This window comes from Sylvia atricapilla, chromosome 4 (genome assembly GCF_009819655.1).
Source record: "Sylvia atricapilla isolate bSylAtr1 chromosome 4, bSylAtr1.pri, whole genome shotgun sequence".
Taxonomy (NCBI): Eukaryota; Metazoa; Chordata; class Aves; order Passeriformes; family Sylviidae; genus Sylvia; species Sylvia atricapilla.
In genome coordinates, this window is record NC_089143.1 from 71,288,567 (window position 1) to 71,304,923 (window position 16,357).

The 16,357-nt window shown below is 46.7% G+C and overlaps 1 protein-coding gene across 2 annotated transcripts in view; it reads right to left on the reverse strand.

The window, feature by feature from the left end:
* Positions 1 to 6,055: 6,055 nt before the first annotated feature.
* LOC136360798 (bifunctional heparan sulfate N-deacetylase/N-sulfotransferase 4) overlaps positions 6,056 to 16,357 on the reverse strand; it is a 70,282-nt gene continuing 59,980 nt past the window's right edge. Inside the window, exons 10-15 of one of the 2 annotated variants that reach the window (XM_066318406.1) lie at positions 15,745 to 15,919; positions 14,602 to 14,772; positions 12,695 to 12,804; positions 9,744 to 9,846; positions 8,987 to 9,475; positions 6,056 to 6,722 (exon numbers count right to left, since the gene is read on the reverse strand). In XM_066318406.1, the coding sequence (XP_066174503.1) occupies positions 9,356 to 9,475; positions 9,744 to 9,846; positions 12,695 to 12,804; positions 14,602 to 14,772; positions 15,745 to 15,919 (679 nt within the window). In that variant the 3' untranslated portion in view covers positions 6,056 to 6,722; positions 8,987 to 9,355. Of the gene's footprint in view, positions 6,723 to 8,986; positions 9,476 to 9,743; positions 9,847 to 12,694; positions 12,805 to 14,601; positions 14,773 to 15,426; positions 15,503 to 15,744; positions 15,920 to 16,357 lie in introns of those variants that run through there. The other variant, XM_066318407.1, reaches the window with a different exon arrangement.

The following is a 16,357-nucleotide window of genomic DNA, read 5'->3' on the forward strand; positions in this document are numbered from 1 at the left end:
CCTTCAATCCCTATTTTCTGCTTCCTGTGGTGCTAGAAGTGTAGATCTAGACATGAACCTCCTCTGCCCTGGCTGTCCCCACGGCCACATGCCTTTGTGTAGGCGAGTCCGTGGACGGCTGGGACAAGGAATTCTGCCGACCTGGATATTCTAGAACATGTGGGTTTATTGCAAGGGTCGTGGGTAAAAGGGCCTTGCCTTCAGCCACCAGCCTGGGCTGGAGGGGAGTCCCAAAGAGAGAGGGAGAGAGAACAGCAGGGTGAGAGCTGAGAGAGAAGGGAGCGAGAGAGCAAAGGGCAGGCGGAAGAGAGCAGGAGAGAGAGAGAATAGGGGGAAGAGGAAGGCTGAGAGGTAAGAGGAGAGATAAGAGTAAGAGTTAAGAGAGCGAGGTCCTTGTTACAATACATTATATCTCCTTTTGTGATGAATATTCTAATTTACAGTGACCAACCAACACAGGACTCAAAATCCTATAGAATCTACATACAGCCTATAAGAACTACTATATTACCATACTGTGTTATATTTTAAACTCTAAAAACTACTCTTTAGACTTCTGTTTTACTACATTGACCTTTGGATCCCTCAGCCAGCAGAAAGGTATTGTTCAATCAAAAGGGATTCTCCTTCAGCTAGGTAGGCTATTGTTTTCAGGTTATATAGTAACTAAGACTCAGTATCCTACAACTCAAAGCCAGCTTTCATTTCTATTTCGATTATAGGTTTCATATTTTCAGAATCTTTTGCTAAGCAATATAAGGTTTCCCTGATTCATCTTCCCCAACACCTTTGATTTCCCAGAGGCTCCTCCCAAACCTTTCCAGCCCGCTCTGGTGCTGGCTGGCATCTTTGCTCTGGCGGATAAGGGAAAGTGGTTAAACTCTGTCGCCATAATAGCATTAAGCTTTTAAACCCTGAATGATTCCAGCTCCAGAGCAGCATTTGGAGATCAGATTTGGATTCCTACGGCTTCGGATTATTTTGGGAAGCCGGGGAGAGAGGGTGTGATTCACCGCGCTAATTGTGGCGAGGCGCACACGCCGTAGGGCCCGTGCCCAGAAAGGGGGAGCTTTGGCCCTCCCAGGGAGTCTGCAGCCAAAAATACCTGTCAGCTGAGCTGTCAGGTGGGTCAGCACCTCCAGGGTTGTCCCTGTCCCTGGGAGATGGTGTGGTGGAGCCCAGGAACTCCCACAGCAGTGGGAATTCCCGGTGAAGCCGTGCCAGGCTGGTCTGGCTTCCAGCAGCTGGCTTGTGTCTGAAAGCACCTCCAGCACTCCTCCAACATTTAGTAACACCGAGTGTTTAAACCTGGTAGTTGCTACTGTGCTGCAAGCCCTGCAGAAGTACCTCTCGAGGTGGGATCTCTAATCCCTGTGCACTGAATTCCCTTGGATGAGGACTCATTCTTTGTGCCGCTGCCAGCTTTCTCCTACTCTCACTTGCTAAAATAATACATCGCAGACGCCTCCTAAATAAGACACAAGCTTAACCCTCTGACAGAGTTCATGAAACCTGTGTGCTCTGAGGAGAGACTGGAATGTGATTTTTAATTTGGGAAATGCCACAGGTGTCAGGTCAGTCGTCTGGATTTTACCTGGCAATTCATAGGATCACAGACAGGTTTGGCTTGGAAGGAACCCTAAGGAACATCTCGTGGGCTTGCTTTTCCTGAGGTGGTTGGCTGGGAGCCCCGACTTTCTTTTCCATGGGCAAAATTCTGTCTCCAAAGAAGTGCTTTCTCCTTCAGGAATGTGTTCCTCATTTCCTATTCCCTGTTTTCAGTAATTTCTCCCTGCCTTTCTGGTCTGCTCTCTGTCCACGCATCCCTGAGTGCAGGGAGGGTTCCCAGCAGTGCAGCAGAGGCGGTCACTGGGCCAGGCTGGATCTCCAGGCTTTCCCCTCAGGTGCCAGCAGACACTTTCCTGCAGTGCCCAGCCTCTGCTTTATGGGAAAGGCCTCTGCAATCCCAACACAAGGAACTGCAGTGTTTTCCTCTGCCCCTTTATTGCACAGGAGGATGGCTGTCTGCCCCACAGTTCAGCTCTTCCATTGAAAAAACAACAAAGCTGCACAGGAATAAATTATTGAGGCCATTAATCAACAGGTGGCAAATGGAAAAGGCAGCCAAAATGAAAGGTAATTATCTGTGGGCAAAATAGAGTCATTTTAAATGGGCACTAAGCTCTATAATTGAAGGTGCAGGAGTGCAAAACTTACTGGAAGGAAACCAGAAAATGAATGTACTTAAGGTTGGGCACTTATGAAAGTAGTTCTATTGCACATTACCAAATTTTATAATGTCTTCATTGTGTCACTGTTAAGTGTCCAGAATTATTATTCTTTAATGTGTAAAATAAAAATGTGTTTAATGTGCCAGCATTAAATAGGTCCGTGGCAAAGTCAAGTCTGCGAGGGATATTTCTACTTCAGCACTCAGCATTTTGTCAAATAATGTTTTATGAAAAAAAACCCACACAGAGTGGGCTGCTGGTAAGTGCTTCACTTCCCTCAGAGCTCAATTCTCCAGGGTGGTCTTTGTGAAGGAGGGCAAAGAAGAGTTTTTCATTTACAAAGGACTGTGGTTGGAAACAGCCCGGACAGGTCCCCGTGCAGGTTGTCAGCACCTGGCTGTGGAGGGAAGGGCGAGGAATTGCCCAGCCTGTGCTTTTCTGACAATTTCCAAGGGCTGGACTTCCCAGAGTGTCAGAGCTGTAAAAGCAGAGAAGTCTTTGTGTAAATTTTCTAACACGGCTGAGATTTCCAGGAGGAAGCACAGTTCTCTTCCTTAGGGATTTCCCAATAAACGAGCATCCTAATTTACAATATTTTCCTGATTCCTGCCTCTGTTTCTAAGCCCACTCATGGACTCACCCTGCACAATTCACCTTGTTGTCTGATTAGTGGTTGGCTCTGTTCCGTGAGCGTGCCAAGCCTTAAGTAAAACCACTTGGGGTTTATGAAAATATGGAGCTATTTTGGAAAAAAGATCTGCAGCACTACGGGAGAGGTGATTTAGGATCCACACTAAAACCTTCAGCTGCCGAGCAGGCTCCTGTGGTAATAAAAATCCTCTGTTCTACAGATGTTTTGCACACCAGAGCCAAAACACTGTCGCGGGATGTCACCAATATAAAACACGTCTGTCAAAATTTTATGTCCCAGCTTGTCCCACGTGGGAGGGGGGAAAAAATTTCTTGTCATGAGATGGGCTTCAGAAAGAATGTGACAACATGGTCTGTGTTAAAGCCCTGACACGACACCTTCCCACAGCAATCCAGGCAAGCCTCCAAACGTTTCCTCTTCTACCACTTTTCTAACGTGGAGGGAAATAAAAGAGGTGGCTTCCTGAGTGTGCGTCTGACCTTTGGAGAAATGAGTTTTGGTGTTGTGCTGAGGTGCTTGTCCGTCCTGATTGTCCTGGCTGCTCTGGATTGCCTCCCTGCACCTTCCTAAGCTTTCATCCCGAGGTAGAGCATCATATCTTTTAAGAAGATTGAAGGGAATTAAGTCTCCAGGCTCAACTCTCCTTTTCCAAGCAGCTGACAAATTTTAGTGTGTTCTGTGTGGCAGTTACTGGAAATAGCTGAAGTCTGCAGAGGGTGAGCCAGGATCCATAAAAATGTTCTTCCTACTTAGGATGACAATTTATAATTTAACTGCAGCTCCCAGACTAATGATGGCAGATTTACACGCTGTGCCATCCAGCTCTGCTGTGCTTTACGACCAAGGAGCTTCCCTGCATGGCTTCTGGGCATTGGAACAGTGGGAAAAATGTGGGAATGATGCAGGGAAACCACATCAAAGAGATCCTCAGCACACTCCTAGAACACGTTCTCTTAATTAACGACCATAACTTAAAAGTAATTGAAGTGTATGGTCTATGTACGGTCTAGGAAATGAAAGGTGATACTTCCTTGGGAGATCTGCAGTTTTCCTCTCTGGAAGCAGGGAGCTGAAGTTACCAAGGAAGAAATTCAGCTGGGATTGAAACTTGCAGGTGGGTGAATAGATCCTGATGCTGAGAAATAGCCCCAAGGAGTGTGAGTGAGTAGGAAAGCACAAAGGGGAAGCAGGCTCCAGTACTTCCTTGTAGGAAGAGAGAAAACCCAAAATCTAAGACGGAAAACTTTCTCCTAAAATAAGAAGGTATCCAAAAGGTGATTTTGTGCCTTTTTTTTTTTTTTTTTCCAAATCAGATTGCTTATGAAAATTTAAACACTTCACGTTGCAGAACAATTTCTCTTTGCTTACTTGGTGTGATTACACAAAGCTCTGCAGGAAGATATGCTGCAGCTACAATGTCATTAAATAACATTTTCTGCTGGTGGGTTTATTCTCTCCTTCACCAGAATATTTAATTGTCACCGATGCTGATGGGAACTGTGTGCCTTTGGAGGGCGTGCAGATTTAATACGGAGATGATTCCCCAGCCAAGGCAAACACAGTGAAAACACACACACACACAGAATAAAAGAAAAACTGTAAATAAATATCTGCCTCAGAGCAAGTTCTGCAAAAACTCAACCCCTCAAACATCCAGCTCTTCTTTCCAGCTCAGCTCCTCCTCTGAAGGAAAGCTAAATTACCCAACAGGGGATGTGTGTTACAGATAAGTTCTGCAGAACATCCACCAGACTCTGAGTAGCAGAAAGTACAAAGTCAATTGAATGGCACGCAATTATCTCCCGAATTATAAACCATGCTTTTCAACCCCCACAGCATTTTATGGAATTGCAACTTAGATTGAGAAATCCCACTCCACCCGCTGCTGACCTTCCCCTGGCTGAAAATAACCTCTGAGAAAACCCCAGGATGACTCTAACTGCAGCCCATAAACCCAGCTGACCTTCTGCCACGGAGACAGATTTGTGTATTAATGTGTCACCTTCCCGTTCCCAAAGAAATAGGAGCACTGTAAAACTGGCCCGTGTCTGTTTAGAGGGAGCTGCAGCAGGACAAACAGCTCTGCAAACCCGAAGTGGCAGGTATGGATTCATTGAGATGTTTTAAGTGTTTTTCTCCCCACCCAGCAGCTGCAGCTGACTGAAATGCAAATATCAGTCTGGTTTCCTGGGAAGTCTTTAATTCCTCATGAGCGGAAAGAGGAGTATAAATTATATACAGAATTCATTTCTGCCATTCTATAAATCAGTTTCTGACTGGGATTTGGATATTTACAGGCCTGACAAAGAGCTCCTCTCCTCTCCTCTCCTCTCCTCTCCTCTCCTCTCCTCTCCTCTCCTCTCCTCTCCTCTCCTCTCCTCTCCTCTCCTCTCCTCTCCTCTCCTCTCCTCTCCTCTCCTCTCCTCTCCTCTCCTCTCCTCTCCTCTCCTCTCCTCTCCTCTCCTCTCCTCTCCTCTCCTCTCCTCTCCTCTCCTCTCCTCTCCTCTCCTCTCCTCTCCTCTCCAGTTGATTTTTAGGGCCTACAAACAGAGAGACCTACAAGTTTGTTTGGGTTTTTTTTTTTTTTTAACAGACTTAGACTCCTAAAATACTTTGAAAATTTAAACTGCCTTTGAAAATTTTGTCTACAAGCACCAGGCAGATCTGGAAGAAAAAGCCAAAACTCATGGTGAGATATCTGTAATGTCATTTCTAATTTGCTCAATGATAGCAGCTCTCAGCAGGTGGAATTTGCTGTTCTGGAAGGTTTGTAGAAAGAATCCTTGACTCTGATATGATTTAACCTCATTCTGACACAGATCAGTAAAACAAATGAATATTTTATAATAAAAAATAGAAGCATTAAGAGATTTTAGAGAGGGGAAAAATCTGTCTTGTACTTCTGAGTGTACAGTTTGAGCTGGAATTAGGGTTTTTTAAGATTCCTCAAACAAAGCAGAAGGGAATTATTTTTAATCAGGGCAAGAGCTTGCTTGGGGCTGCTGCACGTGCCTCTCCTGTGGGCTGCAGGGAGCCAGACTTTGGCAGGGCAGGTCCAAAATGTGAGTAACAAATACTGAAGGGTCAGACTTGCCTGGATCCCCGTGCCCTGCCTGGGAGGAAGAGGAGGAAGAGGAGGAGGAGGTCAGTGGCACTGCCAGAAAATCCCTCGTGTTTGGGGCTGCTGTGCTGAGGGTGGGAGGAAGCCTCAGGGAGATGCTGAGGCAGGAGGAGCTGGGAAGGTGCACGGTGTGAAATGCATGGCAGAGGTTGTTGAAGAGCAGATTTTGGCTCAGGAAGTGGTAAAGAAGGTTTAAGGAAAGAAGCAAAGCTCTCTCTATAATACACCATCAGAAGTGTTTATTCTGCGGCAGTGAGAAGAACCAATAATCAGGAGTGTGCACATCAATTATTTGAAACAATTCCAGCAAATACAGCCCTTGGCCTCCCTCACACCCCCCTCCCCCCCAAAAAAAACCCAAACTTTGAGTGATCAAAATTTATTTTGTTTCCTTCTGCTTCAACACCAAGTATTTGTTCAACTGGATTTGCTGTTGTCATGTAGGAGGGGAAAGAAAATTTTTAAAAAAAAAGAGCTTGGGCAAGACAGTGAAATTTTTCCTCAGCTTTATCAACAAGATGTCCTTTGTTCTGAAACACTAAGGAAATCATAATAAGTCTTATAAAAGTTGTCCAGTCACTGGAGCACTAAACACTTCAGAATCTGTGTCTCTTGCAAATCCTTGTTTTCTTTTTGGCAGCTTTTCTAGATAGAGAGTGACGGAGGAATCGAGTCTGTGGGCAGGTCCACACCTTTGCAGTCACACTAAAAGGATGAACTGGAAGCACAAAAAGAAAATAAAGACAGTGTAAGCAATGTTGCCTGACAGGGAAAGTCCTGTCCCATGAAGGCAGAGTTATGTAAAAGAAAATCCAGACTTAGCCTTATTTAAATACAATAAAAGTAGCCACGTGGTCACTGCTGATTTACGTACCTGTGCTGTACCTGTTTGACACAGATGTCACACACTCATATTCCTGTTAGAAACATCAATTTTAAGCCCAATATAAACACAATTAGCTACTGGTGGGAACTAAATGAGTGGCTGATGGCTCCCTTTTGGGTGGCCCAGGAGAGGGGAAAGGAGCACTCCACATCCCATCTGTTCTCAGCCATCATTCAGGGGATGAAAGACCCCCCATCTCCCTGCCTCAGAATGGGGAGGGAAAGAAAGGGGAGGGAAGGAAGAGGGGAAAACACTCAGCTCCTGCTTTTGTATTCAGGGCACATCCCCACTGCCTTATTATCACATCAGAGAGTCTGGACCCATCAGCGCTTTCATTACACAACCATTTCCTCCCCCAAGAATTTCTAGTTCGGCCATTTTAATTTGTTTTGGGGACACTCGGCAGCCTGCTCCCCTATCAGAGAGGAAATTTGGTTTATTAGACAACATCTCGGAGCAGTTAATCCCGCAACTTCATTTTAGACCTTGAGAGGTCAATGCATAATTTAGAGGGGTTTGGATTCCGTTCTGATTGCTTCTCGCTCAAAGACAACCTCAATTATATGAGCTCAGCTTTCCAAGGGCCAAAGCCCTGCTTTAATCATCAAATCTGCTGCTATGGACCCTGACTCCTGTGTCTGGCCCACAGGGTCACATCCTCAGCGTGCCCAGGCTCCTGGAATTTCCAGGGGAATGGGAGCAAACTGCAGCTGCAGCCCCCCTGCAGCCCTGTGTAAAACTCTGACTGAATTACAGCCTGCAGCACGTGAAGGACAGCAGCCCTGTGGCTTACTAACAGCAAAGAAGGACGAGAACAATCTTTCCCAGCCACAGCCCTCTTGCCATGAATAATTGTTTCATTTTTGCTGCCTTTGTTTTGCTGCTCTGTAAGAATCCCAACAGTTATGTGGCCAGGGACATAAAAAGGCATGAAAGCAAAGGAGATCTTTTCCAGACAGTTCACAAAGGCTCCTCTGTCACACGGTGGGTCCAGAGAAATTCTGTGCTGATGGGTCCTGTTACAAGTGGAGGGAATGAATCTTGGAAATACTGTTATTTCATCTTTATGACACATAAAGAAGTCAATTCAAATGTCAGTTTTCAATGGAACACGAGATCTCTCGGAAATGTGAGGCCCATTCAAACTTAAAAAATAACAGTGAGGTATAAAAATATCCGGTGTATTTTCAGGACATGGTGCCATTACAGAGCTGAGAGTTGGAGAGACAGACTTCTTTCTGAATAAAAAGCTAATAGCCAGAAATAATTTTCTGGATTCTGTAGTGTTTGTCTCTTTTCCTTGAAAAGCTCCTGAAACCTATGTCATGTCTATTTAGCTTTTAATCAGGAGTAAAGCAGTCCTCTCTTAATTAAAGCTGAGCCAATTCAAGTGCTTTTTAACAGCTATAATTCTATCAAATGGTCCACCTAGACATTCTTCTCTGACCAAGCCTTATTTATCCAAAGCTCTCATTACTCCAGTCATCTGTGGTGTTATCAGTGCTCTAAGCTAGGGGAGTGTGAGTTTGTGTGTTACATACAAATACACGTATTTACCACTTCCAGATTTGAGGAACGACCTCCACACAGGACAAGGAAGGAGTTTCTGCCCAGCCTTGCTGACCTTGCCCCTACAGCTCTGAGAACCAAGCACAGTTCGTGCCATGTTTTTGTAAACCACCCTTTCATTTCCTTGTGGGCACAAAAAGCAGCTGTTTAAGTGTGTGTCTGATCTAGAGATACATTAGGTAGATATCCATGAGTGAAGGTAGGTATGTCAGGCCTGTACATGTGACATACGATGGCTGTGTTTGTCCTTTCAACTCCCTAAAAGCCTACAGACAGAGTTTGTGCTTCAGCAGCACAAACTGAAGTTTGTGTCCAAAACATTAACAAAAGGCCAATAAAGTTATTTTTCTGCAACAGCTTGCAGATGGAGACCCTAAATGACTCACCCAGTGTCTGAAGGTTTCAGAGCAGCAGCGCTGCTTTGCAGACAGAAACAAAGCTGTCAATATTAGGCTACTGGCAGTGCACTGCTTGGAATTTAAAAGGCTTTGAACACCAATGTGGAAAAAGCCCAGCGGGTGACCAACCTCCCAGTCCAGCGAGAGACGTTCCCATCCTTTGCCGTGTCCTGACACGGGCAGTTTGTCCATCCGAGGTCCATCCGTCCTGCACAGTTCCTGGTCCTTGTGGCGCAGGGAGGTCCGGGGCTAGGCGCGGATCCCGCTCTGGATCCCGGGGAAGGCTGCACCTGCCAAAAGGGCTCCGTGCTGCTCCAGCACCTGCGGACCCGCGGCCGGAGGGGTCGGGGGGTTTCTATTCCTTCTCTTGTGGTCTGTCGGTTTGTTTCTGCTGGGAAGAGCGGTGTCCATGAGGTCCTGTCCTGACGATGCCGAGGGAGCCGGAGGAGCGGGGGGTCAGCGGGGGCAGGAATGGGCCTGGCCGGGGCCCCACTGGGGCTACCTGACCTTCTGCAGCTCCTGCCGCAGCCAGGAGGGCAGCGGCTGCCCCAGCCTGTGCAGCAGCTTGGACAGCTCCACGTTGTGCTCCCGGTAGTAGCTGGACAGGAACGCTCGGGACTGACGGGGCGGAAAATAAACCAAGATCAGGTTAAAGGAAAAACAAACCAAGATCAGGTTAAAGGAAAGCCGCCCCACCAGCCTCTGTGCTCTGCCCCACAGGGCACTCAACGCCCTCTCTTTCAAAGGTCCAGTTTCCGGCTTTTAGAAACGTCAACCCCGTGGAAATGCAACAATTAATTTTTTAAAAATAAATTTTTAAAAAATCAGTATGTTTATTTAGGGTCAATATTAAGACTGTTCCCATAAATTCCTGAAGAGCCCTCACCTCTTGGTCCATTGGTGGGTATTTCCGACCTTTGCTTTTCCCCAGGCACTTTGTTTTCCCTCCTTCCAATAACTGGCACCAGAAGCCTTTCTGTGGGTCGAACCTGTAGAGGATCATTTCTTTTAAAAGGCCTTGCTACAGAAACATTTCCTGGCTACTGAGACATCAGTGTTAGCCCACAGTTATTGCTGCACACACCTCTCTAGATGGCCGGAATTCTGAGGGCTGAGTGGAAAACAGCTTTCCTCTCCTGTGTAAACTCTGGGTGTTCATTTTGTCCCACAAATCTGCCTTGGAAGTGCCTAAAGGCAGGAAGTTTTTCCCACTGTGATCTACCTGCTCTGGTTAATCTCTGTCCTGCTCGTCCAGCACAAGGCATGAGGAGCTGATCTGCAGGTCTCCTAAGGAAGCGCTGGTTGGAGGCTGATGATTTAACCTGCCTGAGGAGCTGCTGCTCCCTATCACTGCATCTAAATACCATTTTCGTTCCTGAGATGGCATTGTAGCACAAACACTCTCTTAGCAGCCTTATCTGAAACACGCACTTTGATTGTGATGTCTGAAACGCGGAGATAGAAGAGGTTTAGATTAAGGCTTGCAAACACGCGCTCGCTGAGGAACGAACGGCACGTGGCGGCAAGTTTGGGATTTATAGCTGTGGGACTTGCAGCAGGCATAAAACATCCAAAGGCTGCACATTCCTGCTACTCAGCAGATGTTTGAGAAGGATGAAGGCTAATTGGCCAGGACTCGGAGTTAATTAGTAGCACACCACCTCTCTGCCCCTGCTCTGTCCCTGTGATGTGGATGCACCTGCAATTTGCTGCTGTACAGAAGTGAGCGAATTTCAGGAGAAGGGTGAACCTTCTTCATGGGTTTTTTCTTGCCCAGCCTATTAATGCAGGCCTGACCTTTGTTTCCTAAATTGTCTGTGTAGCTGTATCAATTAAAAACAAATAAATCATTGATTAAATGGGTATATTGATGATAGATTCATTTCTGCTTTGGCCTTTCCCATCTGCTCCTTGCATGGTGAAGTGCTTCAGCTGCCTTGCATTAATTTCCCAAGAGGAGCAGCAATATCGTGTGCTGGGTAAAAGGGAAACTGCAAAACTATGCCCCAAGCAACATTTCTGCCTCAGAAGGAGCTTATTGAACATTTTGAAAAGGATGTGCAGATTTGGGAAGGAGAAAAGAGGGTGAGAGAGTTCGGGCTGAATTCAACCCTCTGTGTTCAGAAATCACAGAACTTTCAGGGCTTCTGTAAACGTAATTGGGCACAGTGGAAGTATTTATTTTAAAATAGTGATTGCCCTAAGGCTAAAGCTACAAGGGAGCATTTTGGAGCTGTCAGCAGAAATCTTTGGAGGCCTGGTTTTCTTCCCTTCCCTGCAGAGGAAGCCTCGGGGAGAGGCAGGGTTTTGGGAAGGCAGTACCTGAAGCCAGAAGCAGGGATTGCCTGCCAGGGCAGAGCCAAGCAATGCCACCACGGGCATCTTTCTCTCCTTCTCTGACAGAATGTAGCAGCCCTCCAAGGGAGAACATTTTCCTAAGCACACTCCTCTTATCTTATGTTCTCCTTGAGTCCTGCCTCTGCGTCCCGTCTTCTCCCCTCCCATGGCTCTGGATAGTGCCTCCCTTCTGCCTGGGTTGATTTTACTCTCCTGCAGGACTCTCACATAATTACTCAGGGTGATGAACTTGTTGCTCGGTGCTATTCACAGGTCTGGGTCCTTAGGCTGCTTCCTGACACCTTTAAAAATGTGTGGTGTGCAGTTGTTAGACAGTAATGACTAGGAGCAACCCTATGCAATCTTTTTCCCTTTGACAAGCCCAAGCAGAAAGCAGTTATGTACATTAATGCATTTTCCCCTTCCGTCCCAAATCCGTGCAGAAGTGTGTGCTTCCACAGTACATTTGCATTCTTGATGTCTCTAAACAGGGAGTGCATAATTTTATGGATCTGTTTACAGTCCATTTTCCCTGTCCAAACCAGTATGAGAGGCCAAATTTCTTCATGCTGTGTGACTCCACTGACTTTAATTTAGTTCCAGAAAGGAAGATGTATGTATGTGGGTGTGGATTTTAAAATCCCAGCAGAAGGCACTGCAGATGTGCAGCTGTGAGTTGTTCAAACATCAATAGCTGAGCTCTGTGATCAGACTCCTCCTCCCCTCCGTCCACTTTGGAAACCACTTAAAAAAATTGCGTTCTGAAATCCAAAATTCTTCCTCTAGAAAAAGGCTTTGGCAGAGCAACTTTCTTAAGCACTGAAGTTTTACTTTGAAGGGATGATATAAATAAGCTGAACCCTCCCAGGAGAGGAAACATGAAATGGTAATTGTGAGCTGAGAGGAGCAGTGTGGGGCAGCTGGAAAGTCCGTGGTTGCGTTTCCCTCAGGACCTGCCTGCAGGGAAGGTGAAGCAGAGGCTTTTCTGCTTCCCTTCCATGTGCTGGCTTGTGCTCTCTGCTTGCACAGGGACTTGGAAAAGCCTCCAGTGCAGTGCCAGGCTTCCCAGCCCACGGATATCCTGGGGCTGGGGCTGTAAGGAGATGATGCTCCTCACACAGATAGGCTCAGGGCAAAAGCTTCTTACAATTTTCTGCTGGACTAAGAGGGGAGAGGGGAATTCAGCCCACTCCCAGCCCTGCAGGAATCTCAGACGTGCACAGAAATCCAGAGAGGAAAATGGGATTAGGGATTGAGTGCTTCTAACCCAACCTCTGCCATCAGGCTCTTATCAGAATGATAAAATACGCTTCAGCCAAACTTTCACACTTGACACTCCAGGCTTCAGCTCCTGGAGACTGAAAGAAGAGAATGCCAAGCTTTTCAAAGTTATCGTTGTCCTGACGTGTTGTCTGTTCATAATTAATAATTGAGGGATCCTGGTGGGAGGGGATGTACCCTGGGATCCCATGGGGCAGGTGAAAAAAGGAATACACTCACGTTAGAGCTTCAGAGTAATTGTAATGAGGAGAGACTCCCAGAAACTTCTGCACTTCATCCATCACAGTAGCAGGGTCACTTCTCAGCTGCTGTCCATCAATAATGAGCAACTGCAGAGGTAAATATGGCACTTATTTGGAAACAGGACTAAGGTTAACAAAATAATGGCATTATTTCACTTCTGTGACAACCTGGATTTAAATCAGCACGTGACTTTGTACACTGCTAAAAATATTCATACGGATGAACTCCTTTTTAGGTTTATGCCTTACTTTATTGAGTTGAATTTGCATAGGTGAGCACCTTGTAACTCTGTGTGGGCACCTTGTTCAAATGCAGGAGTTAAACCTCCCAAGCCAAACCTGGGTCCCAGGGAATTCTGACAAAAAGAGATAAGGAAAGGATGTAAAATATTGTTGAGGGTTTTGATGTGTTTGTGGGAAATCTATAGGACAGAAGGCAGCAGCTCCAGATGAGGGCAGAGGAGGAGCCCAGGGAACAGGGCATGGGATGCTCAGCACCCTTTGCATGCTCAGAGTTTGCCAGGACATCCCCATCTCCTTTGGAGGAATAAGTTGGGATGAGGTGGGTGAGGAGTGGACATGGCCTGTTTGCTCCCAGGGCAATACTGCCCTTGCTGCCAGCTCAGCAGCTCTGGGCAGGACTCCCTGCTCATTTATCAAAGAGTAGAAAGGCCAGAGATTAAAGAAGGAATTTGCTAACTGAGATTTGCTCCCTTCTCCTGGAAATGGGACTGGCCAGCTTCTCCTCTCTGTAGTACAGCTGAAGCTGTATAAAAAGAAAAGTGAGGATTGCAAGAAGGCAGAGCTTCTCTCTCTCATTTTTTGGGCTTTTTTTCCCTGACAAAGTAGGCATCACTCAGCTCAGCCACCTTTCACCAAAATTCTGTCCCACCCAGAGCAGTCTCTGGGGATCCTTGTTCATTTTCTTGCTCATGATGATGCCTTAAGTCTAAGCTCTCATGTTTTTCAGATTCTGTGCTGCCTAGGGGTGCAGTTCTGAGCCTCATATTAAGTGTCAGTTCTCTTCACAGATCAGGTAGACAAAACAAATCCTTTTCCTGCTTGAGACCAAGGGCATCCATCACAAGCTTCAGGCCCAAAAGCGTAAACATGAACTGAAGAGAAAGAAACAAGAAGGCTGGGACTTTATAACCTGAAGCTGTAATTGGACAATTAACCCCAGTATTCCAATGGACCAAAACTTACAAAAGTGAGACTTTGTGACCAGGTGTCCATTTTGTGTCCATTTTGGGTCCATTTTGTGTCCTCTGTGGGTGTAGCCCTGGCCAGGCTCTGGTCCTGCCCAAGGTGTACCTTAGAGGCCTTTTAATAACTACCTACTTTATTCTCTAGTTCTGTCCAGTCTCTGTTCCAGGTCAGCCTTCCCGAGGCATCAATGAAACAGCCTTTTCCAGCTTTGTCTTACAGTAGGTACAGGTATGAACTGACTTATGATCATGTCCTTGGATAAAGAGTGCCCATGCATGTACTTTGTAGTAGTAAAATGTTTGCTTTAGGTTATTTTATTATTACCTCAATGGAAATACTCTTTAGATCTATATGTTCAGGTAAATTTTTCATGGCAAAGGTTATAAAAGACAATTCAACAAAATATCTGAAGGAAGAGGGGGCAAAAGAAGGAATCTATGCTCCAGCCCTGAGAAAAGCCAATTCCATATCGAGATAAAACAAATGTGAAGCTTTCCACGAGAGGGACTGGGTGGGAAGCAGGATGGATTTTCCTTTTAGAAAAAGCCCTGACATTTTATAATGTATTTCCCAGACCTTCCCACGACGTCTCCTGCTGCAGCCGCAGGAGCCCTGGGGATGCCGTGTGCCGTGCCGGGGCAGGGTGAGCTGGCCGTGGGCCACCCTGGCTGTTACCTGGGAGGCAGGGAAGTGTGCCAGCCACCTCTGGATGTGCAGCGCGTACCAGCCGGGCGTCAGGCAGCGCTTCTGCAGCGCCCGCATGGGCGGCGGCGCCCAGGGGCCACCTGTGATCACCTGGTGGAAGTTGAACTGCAGGGCGGCGGGGTCCTCGTGGGAGCGCTGGTGCTGCGGGAGATAGTGAAATGCATTTCAGGAGGATGCTGCAGATGAAGGCTGAAATCTTGCGGGGTTGTGCTGGCTCCCCCTCAATGCCACCTCTGCCAGCTGGGACAGGGATGGGGGCCAAGGAAGCATGGTGGGGACACCTCTCAGTCAAGGAGCGAGCAGTTGCTGGTTTGCTGCTTTGCCTTGGCAGCTGTAAAGGCGCCAACGAGATGTTCCTGCAGCCCCAGCCATGCTTTATTCCTTGCAGAACTTCCTAGCAGTTGTGTTTCATGCTTATTCCAACATTATTAATCTGAGTCTATTTAAACACTGCATTAAGTGTTTCCTTTATGTGTATGCCTATGCCTGATTTCACACGCATGCTTAAACATTTCTCTAAAAATAGACTTTTTCTATAGTGCAGATTTTGTTACAGAAGGGTGTGGGCTCAGTAAATGGCAAGGAAGAGCATCCTGGAGTTTCCTGGGGAAAACAACAGGCTTGCTTTTGTTTCCAAGGAGAGAAAAATGCCAGTGTCTCCAGACACAGCTCTTTTTAACTCCTTGGAAACTTCAGGAGACACTGGGTCCATTTGTGCACCGCTGCACGTTGCTGAGCTTACACACTGGGGGAAGGGACGTGGGGCCAGATTCTCAGCACCAAGAGCTCTGATTCCCTGGCTGGGCCACGCTCCTTACCCCTGGGTATCTTGCTGGGCGAGCAGCACTGCTCTCCCTCTCTGCCCTGTCAGCTGTAATTGAGATGAAACTGTTTGTTCCCAGCTGCTGGCAGCTCTGTGCTGGGAAGTTTCATCATTTCTGACACCGGTGTCGCAGGTGCCAACTGCAAAAGCTGGCATCCAGCATCCTCCTGCTTCCACACAGTGCCAATGCCGTGCCGTGACTCCCACTGAGTGCTCAAGGACACAGATTCCCACTAGTGCTGGCCATCATCCCGCTCCACTGTGCATTCCCTGAGGCAAGGATTCCGTACCTGGTACCAGGAATACGCGCGGTCGGACGGGTCGATGAGGATGGTGATGATCTTGGCCTTGGGGATGAGGGAAGCAGCTCTCTTGGGAGCTTCCTCAGAATGGAAATAGTTGGCACTTTTCTCGAAGAGGAGGTCGGTGGTGATGTTGGAAGGCGTGGGGAAGAAATCCATGTACCTCGGAGGAAAAGAGACTTGTTAGAATTAGCGGTAGCACGGAAGGGTCGTGGCCCCGTGCTTCCCATTTCATGGTGGGTGAGAAGGTGAATTTTCAGACATAATTCTCAAGAAGCAAAATTGAATTTCTCAGCTCAGACCAGACTGGGATAATGGGAATGCATCTTGGCTCTTAGGTGGTGCTGGTAATAGCTAAACCCCTCATGAAGTCTGGTAATTATGTTTTTCCTGTGATGGATGGGATTTTTGCTAATAACTTCAGCGTCAAAGGGATATCTTTCACCAGTTTGGAGTGAGTTCAGTTTTAGCTGCAGAAAAAAAAAAAAAAATGGAAAAAGCTTCAAAATGTCAACATTTAATGTCAACATTTAAATGTCAAACTGTTTAATTTTAACATTGTTGAAGTACTTCATTTTGGAACTGACATATCTTTGCTTTT